At 43.6% G+C, this 21,846-nt stretch overlaps 2 protein-coding genes across 2 annotated transcripts; one reads left to right on the top strand and one right to left on the bottom strand.

Moving 5' to 3' along the window:
• Positions 1–6,327: 6,327 nt before the first annotated feature.
• LOC308159397 (rho-related GTP-binding protein RhoA-C) lies at positions 6,328–15,168 on the top strand. Its single transcript, XM_080533177.1, has 5 exons — positions 6,328–6,389; positions 7,476–7,631; positions 9,251–9,371; positions 12,712–12,842; positions 13,683–15,168. Exons 2-5 carry the CDS (start codon positions 7,476–7,478, stop codon positions 13,854–13,856), a joined length of 582 nt encoding a protein of 193 aa, XP_080389303.1. The 5' UTR covers positions 6,328–6,389; the 3' UTR covers positions 13,857–15,168.
• tpk2 (thiamin pyrophosphokinase 2) lies at positions 15,166–20,497 on the bottom strand. Its single transcript, XM_080533176.1, has 8 exons — positions 20,360–20,497; positions 19,862–20,103; positions 19,400–19,463; positions 18,583–18,713; positions 18,156–18,274; positions 17,902–18,034; positions 17,713–17,809; positions 15,166–15,525 (listed from the first exon to the last, which is right to left on the bottom strand). The coding sequence occupies exons 1-8, from the start codon at positions 20,436–20,438 to the stop codon at positions 15,479–15,481; spliced, it is 912 nt and encodes a 303-aa protein (XP_080389302.1). The 5' UTR covers positions 20,439–20,497; the 3' UTR covers positions 15,166–15,478.
• Between the last annotated feature and the right edge of the window lie 1,349 nt (positions 20,498–21,846).

Genomic DNA, 21,846 nt, shown 5'->3' with positions numbered 1-21,846 from the left:
TTTGTTATGTACATAAAAACTATGAAAAAATGTATTGCAAGTTTTCAGAATTGTATTATTGTTTATGTTTATTATGCAAATTAGATGCTAATTGGACCCAAATCTCCAGGATCACTCACACCATCATATGTGTCAATTTTTTTAAATTTTTTATTTATTTATGTTGACACATAAGAAAACAAACTTTGCACACAGCTGATTGTGTCTATGTCCTCGTATCAGCCCATACATCAGGAAATACTGTCCATAGTCATAAAAAATCTATTTTCGCCATGGTTTTGGTATAAAATGTACTATAAACAGGGCTATGAATGATATATCATCAAACTCTTGTGTGTAAAGAAGCAGAATATGGATAGGAAGAAATGTGGAAAGTTTGGTCTGTTTTGGTGCAAGGAAAATCCTTGTGTGTGGACAAGTGTGTGGACAAACACATAAAAACACATTTTCGGGAAAACAGACTCAAAGTTTTGTATTGTGAAATATGAAACATTTTTATTTGAAACTGCTATTCACAAACACAAAACCTAATCAAACCATTAGCAATAAACATCCTAAACACCTGACTGATAACTGAATAACATAAACTGAACAGAAATGCACACAGGCTACAAATAGTGGCTGTTATGGAATAGAAAGTGTCTCCCTCTCTCACAAACCTCTGGCACCACCATGTAATCAGCACACAGAACTACAGCCAGCCAGCCAGCCACACACACACACACACACACACACACACACACACACACACACACACACTTGTGTCAAGCCTAGTTACAGAACCTGGTACTGGTGTGTGAGCACATCTGCCTCTCCTGTGTGTGAGAGAGGGACAGAACCTGGTACTGGCGCCGCAACCGAGTCGGGGCTCGGATATGTGTTCGGCGGGCCCGAGCCGATTCAGGAAATATAAGAACGGCGTCTGTGGCTCGTACGGTTGCGACGCAGCGGTACTTTGACCTGAAGTGCCTAGGCCGAGAAGCCTGAATTTGAGTTATTTTTAAATGCTTTTCGGTCAGCGCGGCCGTTCCGAGGCGCAGAGACGCACCGTTTTCGACGAGGTCATTCGTAAGGGGCTTGGCACCCGTACTCTGTCGAGTTTTTTCTGCTAGGCGCGACCGAAGATGTTCGACATTTGTGAAAACCAGACCTCTAGCTCACTCAGGAGGGGAGTTATGAATTCTGGCCACAGGAGGCCATACAATGGGCTAGAGACTTGAAATCACTTTTGGCTGAAAGCTGGCATCCCACTGATGGTGTGTGTCTTTTTCTGTTCCCCTGGCTACATAGGAAGTGTCCCAAAGGTGAGCCTAAAGTTCAGGAGGTCGCCAATGTTAAACGGCTGAGTGGGGAGGGGTAGTGAGTGACTAAATTGAGTGCTGTTTGGTGATACATTGGGCTAGAGATCTGAAATCACTTTTGGCTGAAAGCTGGCATCCCACTGATGGTGTGTGTCTTTTTCTGTTCCCCTGGCTACATAGGAAGTGTCCCAAAAGTGAGCCTAAAGTTCAGGAGGTCGCCAATGTTAAACGGTGGGTCGCAGTGATTGACTAAATTGAGCGCTGTTTGGTGATACATTGGGCTAGAGACTTGAAATCACTTTTGTCTGAAAGCTGGCATCCCACTGATGGTGTGTGTCTTTTTCTGTTCCCCTGGCTACATAGGAAGTGTCCCAAACGTGAGCCTAAAGTTCAGTAGGTCGCCAATGTTAAACGGCTGAGTGGAGAGGCTAGTTCCGCCTTCCGCGTCACATGGGACACGACAACCAATCACATTCGAGAATTTTCGCATCAACCAATAGAATCGCGTATTCTAAAAGAATGCAACCTATCTATTTTAGTGATTGGTTGCTGATACAAGGGGCGTTGTAAATTTTGGAAGCGGCCATTTTGAGCACAAGAAACACATCTTTCAAACAAGACCAGGCTTGATGTATTTCAGACAGCAGCCGTTTCGGTAACGCTGTGCGTAAACTACTAACTTTTGGCGAATTTATGAGGATTTTACGGACGCATGCACCACAATCAAGTAAAATAAACAACCAAATGTGTTTTTGTCGACGTTGTATTGTCACTAATATGAAAGAAAACATGTTTAGGAGGCAAAAGAGCAACTCATCTCAAAATCGGGGAAAAATGGGAAATTGCGTTTTGACGGGGGGTAGCCTAGCCTTAAATAAAAATTCGATAACATAGGTCAACGTAGGTATATGCCTATAACTTGAACTTTATATGTTATCGAATTAATAACATTTTACATTTACATTTTTGGCATTTAGCAGACGCCTTATTCCAAAGCGACTTACAATCAATACATTTGAATACTAAGCATGTGAATCAGCAGTCCACCATTCGTTGCAGGAAGAGTACTCTAGCTCGGGCCCGGGGCCACTGATAGAAGGAAAAACCTTCTCCCTATTATCGCCTTCTACTAAAACGTTTTTTTTTTTTTTTTTTTACTGGAGAAACTGAGAAACAGTACAAGGGGGGCAATAGAAGTTCTTAGGGACACAGTAGAGGGGAAAGCGGGTGTCTTTAGGAGACGTAGTGGTGAGGGTCAGAAGATGTCTCAGGAGGAGCAGTTAAGATGTAACCTGAAGAGATGGGTCTTCAGTCTACGACGGAAGATGGGTAGTGACTCTGCCGTTCTGACAGCCGTGGGGAGCTCATTCCACCAGCTGGGAGCCAGTGTTGTGAAGAGACGTGATCGGGCAGCCCGACTGCTGTGTAGAGGAGGTGGGGCCAGTCGGCCAGCCGAGGTGGAGGAGCGGAGTGAGCGGGCAGGGGTATGGGGGGTTACCATTTCCTTCAGGTAGGCAGGGGCTGTCCCTTTAGCTGCCTGGTATGCAAGCACCAGGGTCTTGAATCTGATGCGAGCTGCTATCGGGAGCCAGTGCAGGGTGCGAAGGAGAGGGGTGACATGCGAGTATTTGGGGAGGTTGAATACCAGCCGGGCAGCAGCATTCTGGATGAGCTGCAGAGGTCTAATGGCTGAAGCGGGGAGCCCAGCCAGGAGTACATTGCAGTAATCCAGGCGGGAGATGACCAGTGCCTGGATCAAGAGTTGCGCTGCCTCTCTGGTAAGGAATGGTCGTATCCTTCTGATGTTGTAGAGGACGAATCTGCAGGAGCGAGCCGTTGCTGCAATGTTCTCCGCACAGGATAGTCGGTTATCCAGGATCACTCCAAGGTTCTTGGCTGTCAGGGAGGGGGTTACAGTAGAGTTCTCCACTGTGATGGAGAAGTCTTGGAGAGGGCAGGCTTTCCCGGGGATGAAGAGGAGCTCGGTCTTATTAAGATTGAGTTTGAGATGGTGGTCAGCCATCCAAGTTGAAATGTCAGCGAGACATGCTGAGATACGGGTTGCCACGTGTACATCAGACGGGGGGAAGGACAGGAAGAGTTGAGTGTCGTCTGCGTAGCTGTGGTAGGAGAGCCCATGTGAAGAGATTACCGAGCCAAGAGACTTGGTGTAGAGGGAGAAGAGTAGGGGCCCTAGGACGGAACCCTGGGGAACTCCAGTGGAGAGGGTTCGTGGAGAATATAGCGATTCTCTCCAGGTCACCTGGTAGGAGCGGCCCGCCAGGTAGGAAGAAAACCAGGAGTGTGCGGTGCCAGAGATGCCCAGGTCTGAGAGGATGGAGAGAAGGATCTGGTGATTGACTGTGTCGAAGGCAGCAGACAGGTCAAGGAGAATGAGAACAGAGGAGAGGGTGGAAGCTTGGGCAGAGTGGAGGGCTTCCGTGACAGCAAGGAGCGCAGTCTCAGTGGAATGCCCAGCCTTGAAGCCGGATTGGTGGGGGTCTAAGTGATCCATCTTCCGGAGATAGTCAGTCAGTTGTTTAGATGCCGCGCGTTCAAGGGTTTTGGAAGGGAAGGAGAGAAGGGATACCGGTCTGTAATTGTGGACAGATGATGGGTCAAGGGTAGGTTTCTTGAGGAGAGGCTTGACTCTGGCTATTTTGAAGGCCGCTGGGACAGATCCAGTGGATAGGGAGGAGTTGATTAGGGTGGTAAGGTAAGGAAGGACGTCGGCGGAAATGGATTGGAGAAGGGGGGAGGGGATGGGGTCAAGAGGGCATGTGGTTGCCCGCTTTGATGTGATAAGTGTGAGAATCTCATCGGGGGAGAGGGGGGAAAAAGATGACAATCCAGAGATCGAGTGTCGAGGGGAGAGTTTGGAAGGGGTGTTAGCATTGTTAGTGGGAACAGTGTTAGCATTGTTAGTGGGAGGAGGGAGCGGTGGGGGGAGAAAGGTGCTGCTGATGTCGTCCACCTTTTTTTCAAAGTAGGTGACAAAGTCATCGGCGGACAGGGAGGAAGGAGGAGGGGGAGGAGGTGGATTAAAGAGTGAAGAGAAAGTGGAGAACAGTTTTCTAGGATTAGAGGCAGAAGAATGTATTTTTGAATGATAGTAGGATGTTTTAGCAGCTGATGCCGAGGAGGCGTAGTTGGCAAGGAGAGAGTGATAGAGGTTAAGGTCATCAGAAAGGCCAGTTTTTCTCCATTTCCTCTCAGCTGCTCTGAGCTCTAGTCTACAAGCATGTAGCGTTTCAGAGAGCCAGGGAGCTCGAGGAGAGGATCGAGCTGGCTTCAAGGTTAGTGGACAGAGGGTGTCGAAGGATGAGGTGAGAGCGGACAGGAGGGTTGAGGATGCCGCATCAGTGGATAGAAGGGAGAAGGATTCGACAGAGGGTAGGGAGGATAGGACAGAAGAAGAGAGGGTGATGGGGGACAGGGTACGTAGGTTACGACGAGAGGGTCTTAAGTGGTTAGAGGCTGAGAGGGAAGAGGAAGTTTTGAGGGGAAGGGAGAAGGATATAAAGTGGTGATCAGAAACTGGAAGAGGGGTAACGGTAAGGTTGGAAGTATGGGAAGATATGGTGAAGACAAGGTCGAGCTGATTGCCTGCCTTATGAGTCGGAGGAGAGGGGGACAGGGTAAGGCCGAAGGAGAGGAGAAGGTCAAGTACTCCAGATGAGAGAAGCTTCTCAGATTGGAAATTGAAGTCACCTAATAGTACGAGTGGAGTGCCATCATCAGGGAAGGAGCTGAGAAGGCCATCCATCTCGCCTAGGAAGTCACCAAGCTGGCCTGGGGGGCGATAGATGACGACAATGTTGAGTTTGACCGGGGAGGAGACAAAAGCAGCATGAAATTCAAAGGAGGATGTAGACAAGTGTGACAGGGGAAGGACAGTGTGTGACCACTTGGGCGAGATGAGGAGTCCTGTGCCTCCCCCTCGACCAGAGGGTCTAGGGGAATGAGAAAAGGAGTAGGCGGCAGAGAGGGCTGCCGGTGTAGCTGTGTTTTCTGGTGTGATCCAGGTTTCAGTGAGAGCAAGGAAATTGAGGGCCATAAGAGATGCATAAGCTGAGATAGCGTCAGCTTTCCGGACCGCCGACTGGCAATTCCAGAGACCGCCTGCGGCGATAAAGTCATGGTCAGTAGAAAGAGGTGGGTAGATGAGATTGGAAGGTTTGCGAGGGGGGATGTAGCATCTAGGTGTCCTCCTGGGTGTCAGAAGAACAGGGATAGGGAGAAAGCACATTGTAGTAAAAGTCTGTAGAGGGGAAGAGGGCTAAAGAACCAAAAGAACTAGAAGTAGCTAAGCGCCAGCAACACTACAAACAACTGGAAGAGAAGGTACTTAGTACCCTGGCTTCCTCCCTGGCTTCCTCTCAGGCCTCCCACAGATAGACTCCCACAGATAGACTCCCGTCTTGTTGTCAGGAGGCTGTCGCAGAGGCTGTCGCTCTCAGACAGGCCAGATATGAATGGAGACTCAGTAATTGCTAACAACTGGCAGGCTTGTAGCCCCTCCCACTAACGACCACTAATGCCAACGACTGACAGGTGTTCTCACTGTCTCAATTTAATAATTAAACCCACATTAGGTAATTAATTCAGCGTTGCTAACAGGTCAGAACCCTAATATAAATCTAAATCTTCGTCTTCGCGTGCTTCGTATTCAATCTTTAAAATCTCGCCGTCCTTTTAAGATCCTTCAAAATCTCGCGGTTTCTCGCGGTTACTTCTGTGATGACGCGCTCCAACCAAATATGGTCCATCAAGCTTCCGGGTGATAGGCGTGATGTCCGCAGCTAGACCCTTCTCGATATTTTCGATAAATCGACCATCGTTCAGGACTGTGATGTTCCTATTGGTTGCGGTGACCCTCACTCAGGACTGTGATGTTCCTATTGGTTGCGGTGACCCTCACTCAGGACTGTGATGTTTCTATTGGTTGCGGTGACCGTTACTCAGGACTGTGATGTTCCTATTGGTTGGGGTGAGTGGCGGATGTTATCGGCGTGGCACTGTCGGGGGCGGGGCTGAAGGGTCGGACAGGAAAAGAAAAGGAAGGCGAGGACATCTGAAACAAAAACGGTATTAACCCTCAAATGTTGTTTTTTTCAGCGACTCTCTCTTTGCGCACGTTGAAATAAGATTATATAAGATCATTTTAAAAAGTACGAATAAAGCAATGAAGGTGTTTTCTGTACGAAAATGTCAGCAGGCAAGAGACGACTATGAGCTGGCTAGATAGTTAGCTTGCATTGATGACGGAAGCGAACGAAGAACAGTGAGGTTCCTTGTGTTCTCACTAGAAAGACGTTCTAGAGGCCAGCAGGCATGCGACATGTCACTGTGCCACCGGTCTTTTAACCAGGTAGAAGTCCCCACCACCGTTGTGAGGTTGGCAGCAAATGTCTGAGATGTCGCTAGCGAGTTAAGCAGCTACATAGAGTCCCACCTTCTCTCCTCGCACTAGTGTGTTAGTGACCAGACCAGGCGAGGTTGGTGCGTCCAGTGGCCAGCTAGCTGCGCCTTCTGAAATCTTTCTGCGATCATTTTGCTGTTCCTGTTGGCCACACATGAGATCTGGCACAGTATATAGATAATAAAGGCTTGTAAAAAACTGTTGCTAGCGGCTAGCTGTGGGCTTGACATGAAGGAAAACCTCGTCTGCTTTTCCCTCGGTGCGTGTTGTTGCCACTACCAGCGTAGTTGGGTCTGGCCATAATGTGGAGGCATTTTGGACTACAGTGTCACTGTCAAAGTTGGACCCTGTCCAGAAACGAGCCCCAGCCCCATAACCCTAGAAACTTGTGTACATCTGAAAAGATTTGATAGTTAGCCTATCAGCAAGATGATATTGACAATCGCACCGTGCATTTCAATGCCAATAGGCAAGGTGGAGCGACTACCGACATAGCCTAGATTTAGTTAGGCCTTTGTTTATGTGTCACATTTTGTCAAACCAAATACAAATTATATGGATATTAACTAGACACACCTCCCCCCCTCAACAAAATGGCAAAAAAAGAGTGAAAGACTGTAAAGTGAGAATGAAATTATAATTTGTCACTTAGGCAAAACATCATGTCTTGTGTTCCTAAAGACCAATGTCAACCATCCAATTGGAGTTGTTAAAGGCAGCATTTTTGTTAACTAAAATGTTTTCTTTTCCAGATGGCTGCAATCCGTAAGAAACTGGTGATTGTTGGAGATGGAGCTTGTGGGAAGACATGTCTGCTTATTGTCTTCAGTAAAGACCAGTTCCCTGAGGTGTATGTGCCTACCGTGTTTGAGAACTATGTGGCAGATATTGAAGTGGATAGTAAGCAGGTGAGCTTGTGCTGTAAAAGTAACTAGGGCCTTTTTAAAAACATCTTTTTAACACTTTCTTGATGAAATGTTGAATACCACATGGCCATTTTCCTGTCAAGATTACGGTAATTTCTTGTGCATGTGATCAAGGCTGTGATCAGGAGTCCAGACCAACTTTTTCCCCTACATTAAAAAAAAGTGTGTTCTTCTTTTGAACTGTCATTATAAATCAAAGACAGCCACAAACTTCAGCCTTTTGCTCAATTGTTTTCTCAGTTGAAACACACCTCCGCCCTCCATTAGCTTCGCTCACAGAAAGCACCAGAGGAGAAGATCTGGGATCCTTCCCATACACGTTCTCCTCCGGTGCAAGTGTACGAAGCCAGTGGAATGCGAGGAATCGTGTTCATAACAATTGAGAAAAGGCTTTAGTATTGTCTACTAGAGAAGTACCACACTCTATGGTGGCCTACATTGTACAGGCCTTCCTTGTCACACACCAGCCATGACGTTTGTCGACCGTTCAGACAATGATGGCATGGAGAGGAGGGGAGGGGGGGAATCTATCTCCTCTCCAGTCCAGTCACAATGTGTCTCTAGAATAATACAAATCCCTGTCTTTTTATATAATAATATGATAAAGTACAGATTCCTGTCTTTTGGAAAATGTCTCCTATCCTGATCCATCTCGAACTTTGTTCGCATCCATCTACGGGTGCTCTATTTTTAGTATGTACCGGTATTTGTAGTATGTAATTGTAGTAGCTATGTATTGCACCAATTGGTCGCAGTCTGTAGCCCTGTAATTGACAGCCCTACATTTTCATCTCATTAGTCACCAAATGTGCAATCCATGAGATTCAATGAACAATGTCCCCTGTTTATGCTTTCAGTGTCTGAGGACATTAATAGAATGAACACATCATTTAGGCCTGGACAACACGTATATGGATATTTTTCTAAATGCAATTTCTTTTGTAGAATTGGGCTTCTCAACCATACGAACACAGCATTTTCACTCACATAAACAGAGATTTCTCTAAACGGATAAAAAAGTGAATAAATAAAAATAAAAAATCAGATTGAGTGGATCAGTGTGGTTATGTTAAACGGAGCTGGTGTTGATGCAATGACGTCAAACGTCAAGCCAAAACGGTTGTCAACAGCAACAATGGCTCAACTTCATTGTCAGTCCACACAAAATAATCAGGTTTTGCTTTCTTCTTGGTCGCCATAACTTGCTTTTCTGTCTGTTTTGTACTTTTCTTTTCTGTCTGTTTCAAAGAGTTTGGTCTGTTTACGTTTTGAGTCACTGCCGCCGTTTGATTACAACTGACTGCGCATGCCCATAACGTTCTTCTACGGTATTTGACAAATCGTGTTCAGTTTTGGTTTTTGGTATGGACAGAGAGATTTTTGTGTACAGTTAATTTTTTTAAACAAGGACGAAAATATCTGCTTAAAAAAATATCCATATAGTGTAGTCCAGGCCTTAATCATTTGCAGTTTTACAGTTTACTTGAGCAAATATAAGCAAACTGTAGAAACATGTAATAAAACAAAAAACTTGCAACTTGCTATTTGTGGAACCCAACAGCAGTGAAGTGTGAGAATGTGTTTCCCTGTCGGTCCACCAGGTGGAGCTGGCTCTGTGGGACACGGCCGGACAGGAGGACTACGACAGACTGAGGCCTCTCTCCTACCCTGACACTGACGTCATCCTCATGTGCTTCTCCATAGACAGCCCCGACAGTTTGGGTGAGACCTTGGTGATAATAATGTTCCTATGTGTCAGAGGTTAAAGTGGTTTTTGGTGTGAACAAGCTGCATGGTCATGGATTGGACCAAAACCTCAGTTGCTTCTCTTCCCCCCTTAATGAAATGTAATCAAAATCATTGAGACTGGAAGAAATTGAAGGTTGGAGAAACATGGCAAGATGTTCTGATAATATTGCAGTTTTTCATGGATGTCTTCTGTATGTGGCTGAAATGCCATCTGCTTTTATGCCACTAAAATAGGGAAATATTATTTTGGCAAAGGAGAAGTGCTCACTAACACAGATTTAAACAATTTTGTGAACACAATTTAAGAGAAATAGGCTTGGGTACATAGAAAAAGTCTTAGATCCTTAATTTCAAGTCATGAAAAATTGGAAACGCACAAAAGTGTTTTTGTTCAGTGTATTTAGTGTCAGACGCTGTAATCCCTCTCCCAGAAGTCCGGTAATTTCACACAGCGAGACGTTTGCCATGGTTGGAAAAAAAACTATCTTTGGAAATCGTCCCAAAACGAGTCAAGGTCACCACTGTAGGAGTCAGAGAGAACAAAGGATACAGAGACTTCAGTTGCAGTGAAAACACAGTGTCCTTAGGGCCAATCCCAATTCACCCCTACGGCTTCGTTTTCACCCCTATGGCTTGATTTGCGCGTTCACGTTTAGGGGGAGGGCTATCCCAATTCATATTTCGTCGAGCCATGGCTTCATTTCGAGGGCTAACTATGACTTCATTTCGAGCGATTTCAGGACCAGACTAGCTTCGAAGCCATAGGGGTACGCTACCCCTTGATTCCAGGATGCATTGCGAATCATCTACAGAAATGTTATGTCGCTCTATTCAATGCGGAAATGTCATTTTACTTTCTCTGTAATTACTTATTAATAAAGATTTTAAAAATTATGATATTTATGTCGATGCTGTGTCTAACGTTACAGTAACGCAACGCTGCATGACAGTCGAGCATTTCAGAGATGTACAATCATAAATCAATTATTACCTGTGGCGTTTGACAGCGGATGATGGTACACATATGTAAAGTTATCTGTCAAACGTTCGGCTGACTTGTACATGATGCGCATTTTTACCTATTTCCATGTAGCGGCACCCGCAATCAGTTGTTATTATGTAATATTATTAATGGGTTGTATCATTCATTTAAATGCATTATAGACCTTTTCTTTATAACAAGCACAACAACAACAAAACGTTATTATGCCGATGTGCTGTGTGTCTAACGTTACAGGCTGCATGACAGTCGAGCATTTCAGAGATGTACAATCATAAATCAATTATTACCTGTGGCGTTTGACAGCGGATGATGGTACACATATGTAAAGTTATCTATCAAACGTTAGTTTAATGTCATTACAATGCATTATAGACCTTTTCTTTATAACAAGCATAACAAAAAAATCGCTGTTATGCCTGATCACTTCCATTAGACTACTAAAGCAAGACACTGGAGCACTCATATCTGCGCGTTTGTCACAGGCTGACAGTCACCCTGTTCCTCTGCCCCGGCAACTGACCCATAGAAATGTGCGCGATTAACATTTCAGAGATGTACAATCATGAAATAAATTGTGGTGTTTGACAGCGGATGATGGTACATATTTAATGTAAAGTTATCTATCTAAAGTTTTATACCCACAGGCTGATATGTGCATGATAGGCGCGAATTCCCCCCCCCCCCCCTTGGTGGTATAAATTGTATTGCGGCATACCAAAACAACTCGCAATCTAATCCGAGTAGTTGTTATTATGTAATATTATTGATGGATGTGACATTTTTGATGGAGGGCAGTGAGCGGGAGACTCATCAAGGACATGTAGTTAATTAATGCAGTGGACAGCGGCTGTTTCTCCAGTGTTCCTGTCACTTCGGATTTCGGAACGTCATAAAATTAAATATGTAAGTCATGCATTTTTCCATGTTTCCCATTGATGGTATATGACGCCGTAAACTTAACTAAAGTTCAGCCGCGAAGTTGTTGCACTGTTGTCCTAAATCAGTGCAGACTGGCAGGGTAGGAGCACAGGTTTCATACAGGTTAGAGCGCCGTTATTCTGTCATGGTCTGACAATGAAGCATTGTTCTTTTTTATTTGATGACTTGTTTGATCGATTGATAGCGTAAAAGTGAAGTTGTGAATGAGTCGCGAGCGTCAATGCTTTTCTACGATATTCCTGATGACGTATCAGTCTTGAAGGGTTGTCCCTCTTCCATGATTTCTCAGGTGTGTTGATAATAAACGAAAAAAGATGCTTATAGCACACGCAACAGAAATAAACACAGCTGAAGAAGGCATTGCGAGATGTGAGAATTCGCCGGCAACATAGCGCGTCACCCGTACCGCGTCTATTTAAACCACTGCTGATGACGTATCCGTCGTGAAGGGCTGTCCCAATTCATAGGGGTAGATTTCAACCCCTATGGCTTGTGGCTCTGTTCGAAGGCCTTGGCTTGAAATCGAGTCACACTCGAAAACGAGCCATAGGGGTAGAAAAGGGAATCGGGATTGGGCCTTAATTTTTTTCCCCACAAACTAGCATAACAGTCAAAACATCCGTCCATTAAATCCTGCGTGAAACCCCCATACGTCACTACTGTGACTCAGCCTTAAAGCGCCCTTGCTCAGTTCACACCATACAAACATACTGGTGAATTATATATTACTGTCTTACAGTAGCGTCCGCTACAATATAGCAATTCATGACGGTATTCGTGCCTTATCGCGAACCTTTATCGGCTACCCTCCAAAGTGACTGATACGATTAATAGATTTACCCTTCAATGCCAAAATCTACCTGCATTTGCCAGGTGTTAATTTCTTTCCCCTGTTCCTCAGTCTCTGCTGAAGATGTAGCTACCACCATGCTTGACAGTGATGGTTGTGATATGTCCATGCTCTCTGCTAGATTTGCATTTTACTTCATGTTTTGTAGTTAAACCCAAACAATCCTTTTGGACCACATTACTTGAGTTGATTGTTGCAAACACAATTACGTATTTGAAACACTTTTATTGCATTAAGGTGTTCCCCTGTTGATCAGTTTGGGGGGGATATTGTTCCATCAACAGTTTCTTTCCAACTCCATTGAAGCTTTGTGACTCTCTCAAAGACTCTCGAACCTTAGGGTAGCATTACTGAGCAGTTTTTTTCCTCTCCATTGACTCAGTTTGTACATACAGTGTCTACAGAAAGTCGACATTCCTCCTTCCTCCAAGTGTTCACTGTTTGTAGCTTGTCAGACCTCTGTGTAGCATATTTAACTTGACTAACAAGTTAGTAATATGGGTCCTTCATGTCTGAAACAGAGAACATCCCAGAGAAGTGGACCCCTGAAGTGAAGCACTTCTGTCCAAACGTGCCCATCATTCTGGTGGGTAACAAGAAAGACCTGCGGAACGATGAGCACACACGGCGGGAGCTAGCCAAGATGAAGCAGGTACAGTATGCACTATGCAGGCTCTCGTCTTTGTTGGGTGACCCAACTTTTTGTTACACACCAACAAAACAACATAGTACACAATACGCATTCACACCAAGTCATGATTAGAGCATTCACCTAACCGACTTATTGCCCTGATCGCTAGAGGACGGTTAAAAAATCTGACATTACAAATTGAACAAATGATTGACGAGTACATTTGTTGATTTTTGGCTAACCCACATGGAAAATGTCTCACTGAAAAAACGATTTCTTGAGTATGCAAACATATGGCTATAGAACTCTATTTGCTTGAGTCCACCCTTTCCAAGTGTCACCTGCCAAACAAACCAGTTTCCCGAAAATGTACTTATTAAGATAGTAACAATTGTAAAATCAATGTTTGCAGGTACAATTGTTGTGCATGAAAGAAAGGAAGATCTTTGCTGGTCTAAGAAGATCTGGTCTAGGAGAGGCTTTGAGAAAAGATAAATTACTACCTAAATACTACAAACACACTCAAACACACACACACACACACACATACAGAGGAATTGGCTATCAATTGGCTGTGATAGAGGAATTAGCTATCAATTGGCTTTGATAGAGGAATTGGCTAAATCGGTCCAATAGTATGTGAAAAGGGCACTCAGACATCCAGTTGTGTTGAGGATTGTATAACACTGGATGTGCATGTATTGAAGCGTTTTGTGCTGGTGCAGGTGAAAACGGGCCTTAGACATCCTGATATTGTTTTTCCTATTATGACTGTGGAGTTACACACCTGCAACGTAATTTGAATTCTAATCCCCCCCCCCCCCCCCCCCACCTCGTATGTCACTTGTGGCATCTGAACAGGAACCAGTCAAGCCAGAAGAGGGGCGGGACATGGCCAACCGCATCAATGCTTTTGGCTACTTGGAGTGTTCAGCTAAGACGAAAGACGGCGTTAGGGAGGTGTTTGAGATGGCCACCAGGGCGGCACTGCAGGCCAAGAAACGCGGCAAGAAGAACGCCTGCCTCCTGCTATAGAGGGCTGGGGAGAGACGGGAGTGGGAGGGAAGGGGGAAACAAACCAGGCCAAGGAAAATGCTGCACCCCTCTTCTCAGTCCCCCTGTGTGGGACGGGATACCAGGAGGGTGGGCGGGAGACCAGGAGGGTGGGTGAGGGAGACAAATATTATTAAACCAGGCCAAAGGAAATGGAAAAAGACAGAGGTCAAATGTAATAAAAAAAAAAAAGAAAGGGACATTTTCAAGGCCATGGTGATTTACTAGCGGCTTTCAAATTAGGATTATCATACGGTTAAGACTCTAATATCGGGTCTTGGACAACGAGACGGTAAAGAAAAACAAAGTTGTCCGGGTGTGGTGGTGCTTAAAAGTACCGTATTGTCTCTGGGTTGCGTGCGATAAGATTGGCGTTCTTGATCAGGTCGTAAACTCCAGCACTAAATGCTCTGGTTACTAGGAGTTCAGCATCGTCAGAGAACAGGGAACCGATTGCATCAGAATCGGTGCAGGTTTTCCTTTCTCAGTGACCTCCCTGGCTTGCAGTGTGTCTGTCTGCGCTTGTCTTTCATTTCTGTCCAGCCATACCATAGGTGTTTTTATTTCTTTGTTATCCTTACGGATAGATTAACTAACTATCCTTGCGTGGACCAGCACCTCCTCTTCTATGAAACATTATAATTGGTCCAATCTTTTAGTTAATTTGATACAAGCAACTTTGATTTATTTAAATAGCTTTGTGTTTTTACTTGCCTTTGACTATAAAGTTCATATAAAAATGCATACAACAATAATGATACTAACTGATTTTTGTTTGAGTGTTTTATAAGCCTGTTTATGTATTGTAATAAGAGATGACGTGAATTTGGGTAATCATTAGTTTGGGCTGTCCTGTCAGATATAAAGATATTATACACTTGACATGGACTGTCAGACACACTGTTTGGTTTGAAAGGGGGGTATGATTTTGTATTAGGTGATATTAAAGGTGTTGCAAATTTGGTATTTTCCTCTTGCAGATAGTTTTTGCCTGCATGCCAGGTGGTCACTAGGAGGGAGGTTTTAATGTTGACGTACATCTCACTCCCTGCAGTCTACCATTAACTCCACTTATAACAACTGTTGATGTATGTCCCCCTCTTTCCTCTTGTACTGTATGTCTAACCTCATGAGATTCAACTGGCATATTATCCTGTATCAGTTGCACACATTTTGCAATATGTAGTAACTTTAGAATGAAAGACAGTTTAAAAACAAAATATAAAATGCTGAAGAAAGGACATGATTCATTCTATTAAATGCAAGTAACTTCTTCAAAAAGATCCTCTTCATTTGGGAGTGGGTGGGTGGGTGGGTGTCTTTTGTATACAAATGCATCATCACATTTCCACAGTCCTCTTTTAAATGTACTCTAAGAAAATAAATTGTAATAGGGATTCACTGGTTGTGTTGTTCTTCCATGTCACATGCTTGTCAACACATAATAGCTGCATGACTTTATTATTCACAACTCTGAGAGCCTGCTCAAACATGACAGGTGATAACACGTTCGACAGCCTGGAGCCTCGGTTTCTAGAAGGGAGATCCTGAGTCTCAGGATGGCTTCTCCTCAGGGCAGCAAAGAGCTGTCTTCACTTCAGTCTTTACAAAGTTTGGTGAAGTCCGGTCACAAATTCCTGGTAATAAGGCTCTGAAATAACAAGCAACAAGTCAGTCTCACTCTCCACTCTTAGGAAGGCAATTGCGTTACTTTAAAAGGTACATACAGCAATATACAGGGGTGCAAACTGGTGATGGCCCAAAAAGGTGACACATTTTTTTTGTGTGACTAACCTTAGGGGGGGATAGCGCTAGCACTAATGGTGTTAAATAGATAGCGCTAGCACTAACGGTGGTCTAACAATGATGCATGTGTAAGTAGCGGCAGCCCTGACCTTAACACCTGCAGAATTGCTTCGAAAACAGTTTACCGTGTGTTCTCTATGCTGTCTGGAATTGTACCTAGCTCTGTGAAGCTAAAAGTAATTTCAACAGCAGTATTTTAGTTTAGCAAACAGGGAGATTAGTTAGCTTGCGCATCATATGACTTGGAGTCTTAGACCCCCCCCCACCTTAAAATATATATTTTTTGCAGATCTACACAATTCACATGGATGACATATTTTGAGATAAAAACAGCTAATTTAGCAGAAAGGTCACACGTTTGCACCCCTGAATATATCACATCACACACACACACACCAAGATAGCTTCCTGTGTACAGATATTCTCAACCCAAGAGGATCAACCCGAGAGAGGTGCTGCAGAGGTTCCATACTCTCTAATTAGGGGTCATACTCTCTAAGTAGGGGTCACTTACTGGCTAATTGGAATGCAAAGCGATTTGCAAGTAATAAAACAATTTTGGTGATCTTCACTTCGCTTGTTTTTTTCCCCATCCAAAATGGACTACGGATTATATAATTATTATGTACTGCCAAGTCTACCTTTAACAGTGTATTTGATTATTTGGCCGAAGTTATCCTTGTGTAAACGCAAATGTGCAGTCAACACAAACACACTCAATACCTTTGTCAGGATGTAATAAACTTGGACTCTGACGAATGTCCATGAGAAGACTGAATATTTACTGTCATCATTTAATCATAATTTAAAGAAAACAGTGAAAATGCATTGCACATGGTGCACTTGCAACCTGTTGTATTCAGAAATAGTTCAATAATAATTATATATATACCGGTATATATATATATATATATATATATATCCTCAAAAAAAGTTTGGAAACATTATTTTGGTCGATTATTCCTCCCCTTTAATAATACGAATTGGTATTGTATTTTATATAGTTGGAAAGCCTGATTAGTCACCTTTACAACTAGGTACAACTTGTAAGGATCTTACATTCGTCTTGCATGAGCAACACAACTAACTGTGTGGGTAGCGGCCCAAAACAATCAGCCAAAATCCCCTGCAATATTCTTCTGTCGGTGGTATCTCTCTCACAGTCAAAACAGAACTTGTCATCATTGAAGGCAATCTCAATGCAGTGAGATATCGGAATGATATTCTGGAGCCAGTGGCGATCCCATATCTCCAGAATCTGGGACCAAACTCCATCCTTCATGATGACAACACTCGCCCCCACAGAGCCAGGATCATCACAGAGTACCTCCAGAATTTGGGAGTGGAGAGGATGGAATGGCCTGCTGTGAGTCCTGACCTCAACCCAATTGAACACTTGTGGGATCAGCTTGGGCGTGCTGTACGTGCCAGAGTGACCAACGCAACCATGTTGGCTGACTTGCGGCAAATCCTGGTAGAGGAATGGGATGCCGTCCCACAGCAGTGTGTGACCAGGCTGGTGACCAGCATGAGGAGGAGGTGCCAAGCTGTTGTGACTGCGTATGGATCTTCCACACGCTACTGAGGTCCCTAACAGTGTAAAATGAATAAAGTGTAAAAATGGCCAATATGTGTTGTTTTTTCCTTATTACTGTGGGAGGGTGCAATCATCCAATCCACCAAACAACTCAAAACGAGAGTGAATACCAACACTTTTTTGGGCTTTTGGCACATGTTTACCCACACGTTTAGCTGCGTTTCTCATTCCACGAATGCATGATCCTCACAAGTTGTACCTTGTTGTAAAGGTGACTAATCAGGCTTTCCAATGATATAAAATACAATACCAATTGGTATTATTAAAGGGGAGGAATAATCGACCGAAATAACGTTTACTAACTTTCTTATAGTTAGGAGTTTATATAATAATGAATTAATTGCCACATCCCATCTTTTAAACATATTTCTGGAGGGGTGGGTTTGCTCACTGCGTAGACACGTCATTTGTTTTAAGTGATTCCCATCTACAAACCTGTGTCAGGCTGCATATAGGAGTGTCTGATGAGAAAGTCTAGGACCACCATGGCACAGTTGGGCTTGAATTCATCACTGACCAGCACTTCTTTCACCTGAAACACATGAATACCATCTTTACCATCTGACCCCCACACAACACTTACACGTCATGGCAGGTAGGGGGCTCCAAAGTAGAGGGACTTACCTTGTCCATAGAGAGGAGGTAAAACTCTTGAACCTCTCCATCCCCGATCCTAGGCCTGAAGTCTAGAGGTAGCTCTAAATCGAACACAAACTGGCTCTCTGGAAACACCCCCTCCTCCTCCTCATAAGTATAGCTGTAAGATACATTTTTGGAGAAGAAAGATATAGAAAGACGACAAGACTAGCTGTGGAAAAATATAGTATTCTTGGAAGTAAGAATAATTATAATGAAGTAAGTAAGCAATGTAACATCACCTCACTGTACCCACAGGACGGGCGCTCTCTGCAATGGCTGCTGGGATACATGCTTCCTCCTCACACTCTTTGATCAGGGTCTGTTTCACACTGATACCTGCTGCTAAACCTCCAGCTGCCTGAAAACAAGGTAAAACAACAGTAATTCACATGACCAAACCACAGTAACACACGGCCACTCATTGAAAACGCTTTATGGTTTAAAATCTGTGCTCAGCTAGAGCAACCGAGCTACGTTCCAATATTCCTGAAAAGCTCACTTTCATTTTAGTTTATTTAGTGACCTTTTTATTTAGTACTTTAGTGACCTGACAAATGAAGAACAGAGTGCTTGCAGGAAAAGAGGCTGTAATAGTACAGGCTATAGCTATGTGGTGTGCAGTCAGAGTCATGAGTAACTGAAAGCCCAGAGAGTGAAGAGGCTGACCAGGTTATCCAGTAACCCTGGGTAGGTCTGCTTGGTACTGGAGCGTCTGGCCAACCACATTCTGACTTCACCATGTTCATCCCTGCAGTATCCATTTATATGGACTCCATACCGCTTCACTCCAAAAAGGCCTGTAAACGACAATAGCAATGGGGTACGCGATGGCAGAGGATCATTGTGTTCAACAGGTCTATCCAGGAAGAAGATGGTTCTCCCTTGATCAAATTAAAAATAAGAGCCGCGAACTCCAAAGTTTTCCACTGTAGCTTTGGGTAATGACTGGTATCAAATGAATTTGTATGGGTATCAAATGAATTTGTATGGATATTAAGCAGCCTTTTTAATATTTCATGGGGCCGATGATACTTTTAATGATTTTTTTTTATTTTTATGATGATACTTGGGGTAAGTGATGCCGACACAGGTAAGGGCACTCATGTTGAGTTAAGTTGAAACCAATGCCACGACACCCCATCATGGAATTATATGGAGTGACGTGTCAGAGCTAAGCTGTTCCCTACAGAAATGTCTTTAATTCATGTTTTAGCTTCAGGTCATTTGTTGCCACCCTTATCTGTCGAGTCTCCCATCCTCCTAAATTTTCGCCGGCGGCTACATTTTAACCATTTAGCAGATGCTTTTATCCAAAGTGACAATTAGAGATAACAGGGACAGTCTCACTGGAGTAACTTGGGGTTCATTGCCTTACTCAAGGGTGTTCCCAGGTGGGATTTGAACTCATGAACTTCTGATGACAAGTCCAACTCACTATCCACTAGGCCACCACTATGAATTGTAAAATTGTACAATGACTTACTTGTGGCCGATCTCTCCATACACATAAGCGGAGTGTCACAGAATTTGGGCATTACTTCGTATTTCTGCAGAAGAGGAACAAATATAGATCATTTAGAATACTTCAGTCAGATCACTTACATCGGTTTAATCATTATTTAATGTAAATGGTAATACATGTAATAATACATTTAAGTTTGGCGTAATTGGTTAGCTCCGCTCTGTACAGCTCCCTGCCTGAAGTTTAACAATAAAATACTAAATACCAATATGGCAGGGAGCCCATGACTGGAGCCCCTTAAACAGCGGCGTAACACTGTGTAACCATGGTGGAGTGTTGCATAACACGACAGAACATCTTATGAATGTTTTGCATATGTGTGAATCAGCTGTCTGTCACTTGAGGCTAATGTGTCATGTCTGAATTAAGCTTCATTTATGCTTTAATTCTAAATACACACTGTTAAATGTAGCTTCTTCTCACCTCATCTCTCCATCCCCTTAGGCAAGTCAGTGAGCCTTCTCTCCTGAGTGACTGAAGAACAGAATCTATAGCCGTGGACCGACTCTCATATGTATCAAGACTCTGACAAAGATTAACAGCTCCACCTTGTGGTGGATTGAAGACCTCTGGGAATCGACTTAAGATGGAAACTATTTTAGGAAGTACCCAGCCAACTTGCCGTCCTGCCACCTCAAACCGAAGGCAATTGACAAGGCTGGAATCTGTGTAACAAAAAGAAATGTTAAATTGAGGAGAATGTATAGGTTGGAACCTGTGTAACAAAAAGGAAACGTTAAACGGAAGAAAATGTGCGTGCGAGAGCCACAATCTCAATCTGTAATTAATGAAGTGTGTAGGCTACTAGATTGACAATGTGTCTGATACCCTTTCATTTGTTATGAGTATTTATAGAAGCCTATACAGTTTGCTTAATACAACTCACTCACATTCAAGCGAATACAATCACACTCGTCTAACCTGGTGAATGAAAGTTATTCATGCGACGCAGCACTTGCAGCATTTTATCCGACCAGACGGAGGACGCAACGTTAGTCATTTGGATAGACTGGCACGTTTTGAGTAAAGGTCAGCAAGGTTGCTGATATAAGTCAAGAATTGTTACAATGCATGCCCTAATACTCAGACATTGTAAGAGTTCACACTGTCCGTATCGGTCAGTGTTGTTACAGTGTTGCAGTCGACGCCATGTTTCTTTCAGTAGTGCGAAATGCGCAAGTGCCGGGAACCGAGTTCCAATTCTTTATGTTGGACGCTCTCATCTCGGTTAGCGTGATGTCCTAGGAGAGAAGCCTATGACATGGTTGTTCATAGCTACTGGTCCTTGGGGTCTTATTTTCTACTTGACAATTGATTGTGGTTGGGTTGGCCAGAGAGTTTGTTCCATTTATACTTGAATTAGATTAATCCTAAATGTAAAAAAAATAATAATAATACGAATGCCTTATAACTTCATCGATAGTAATAAAACGACTTTTAGCTAAAGGTTTAGCGATAAGTGATTGAATTCAGACCACTCCACTGCAAGATTATGATCTTTCTGAACATCCTGTGTTCCTCACTCCTGGGCCTAATATTTAAAAACGATTTAATCCGGATCAGAAGGAAGATAATCGAGTTGTCTGATTTCCCCTATATTAGGCCTACTCAATCTGATCCCGATCATTCTGATCTAGATTTAAAGTTTTAAAATACTCGGTGGGTCCTGGAGATAGACGAAGCTGTCAGATACATGACGGGGGATGAAGAGGTTATTCTCCACTGACACATGTTGTTAGTGTTAACATAGGCTATTCATCCAAGTATTAAACTAAAGATCACATCATGCCTTGTGTTTCATAACCAAACCCTTCGTGGATAGTTCTTCACCATCATTTTCAAATCACTGTTAATTCGTGTTTGTGTGTTTATATTGGGTGAGGGTAGATGGTGGCTAACACATGATGTGACTACAATGGACCTAACGACAGTCCATGCCTTTAAAATAAAATGTTTGTCAGTGCTGCACGTCTTAACAAGGTGAGCAACAGGTTTTAGCTGCCAGTGTGGTTTGCATTTTTGTGGCAGTGAATACCGGTTCATGTCATTGCATATTGTCCACTGAAATGAAACTCCCAGAATGTCTTACCCAACATCTTTCTATTATTCACTGGTGACGATGGTAGTCTGTTTTCCTTTGAGTTGACTAATCCTATATAAGCAGGGTTGCCTAGATGGGATTGACAATGTCCAGCCTAACAACAGTCTAAAAACAGCTAAATCCACCAAAACCCAGCCTAAAAACTATATTCTCAGAAAACCGCTAATTATGCCCATCTCCTGCCCCTGAACTGTATGTCTGTTGCCAACGATGTTTGTCAAATTCCAACAAAAACCTGCACATTGTAGGCCTAGCTACTATGGTGTTTTTTTTACGCACTTTGTAACTTTCAGGCATTGACATGTTG

This window comes from Nansenia antarctica (genome assembly GCF_963989245.1).
Source record: "Nansenia antarctica genome assembly, chromosome: 6".
NCBI lineage: Eukaryota > Metazoa > Chordata > Actinopteri > Argentiniformes > Microstomatidae > Nansenia > Nansenia antarctica.
The sequence above is the reverse complement of the archived record's forward strand: the minus strand, read 5'-3'. Positions and strand labels throughout refer to the sequence as shown.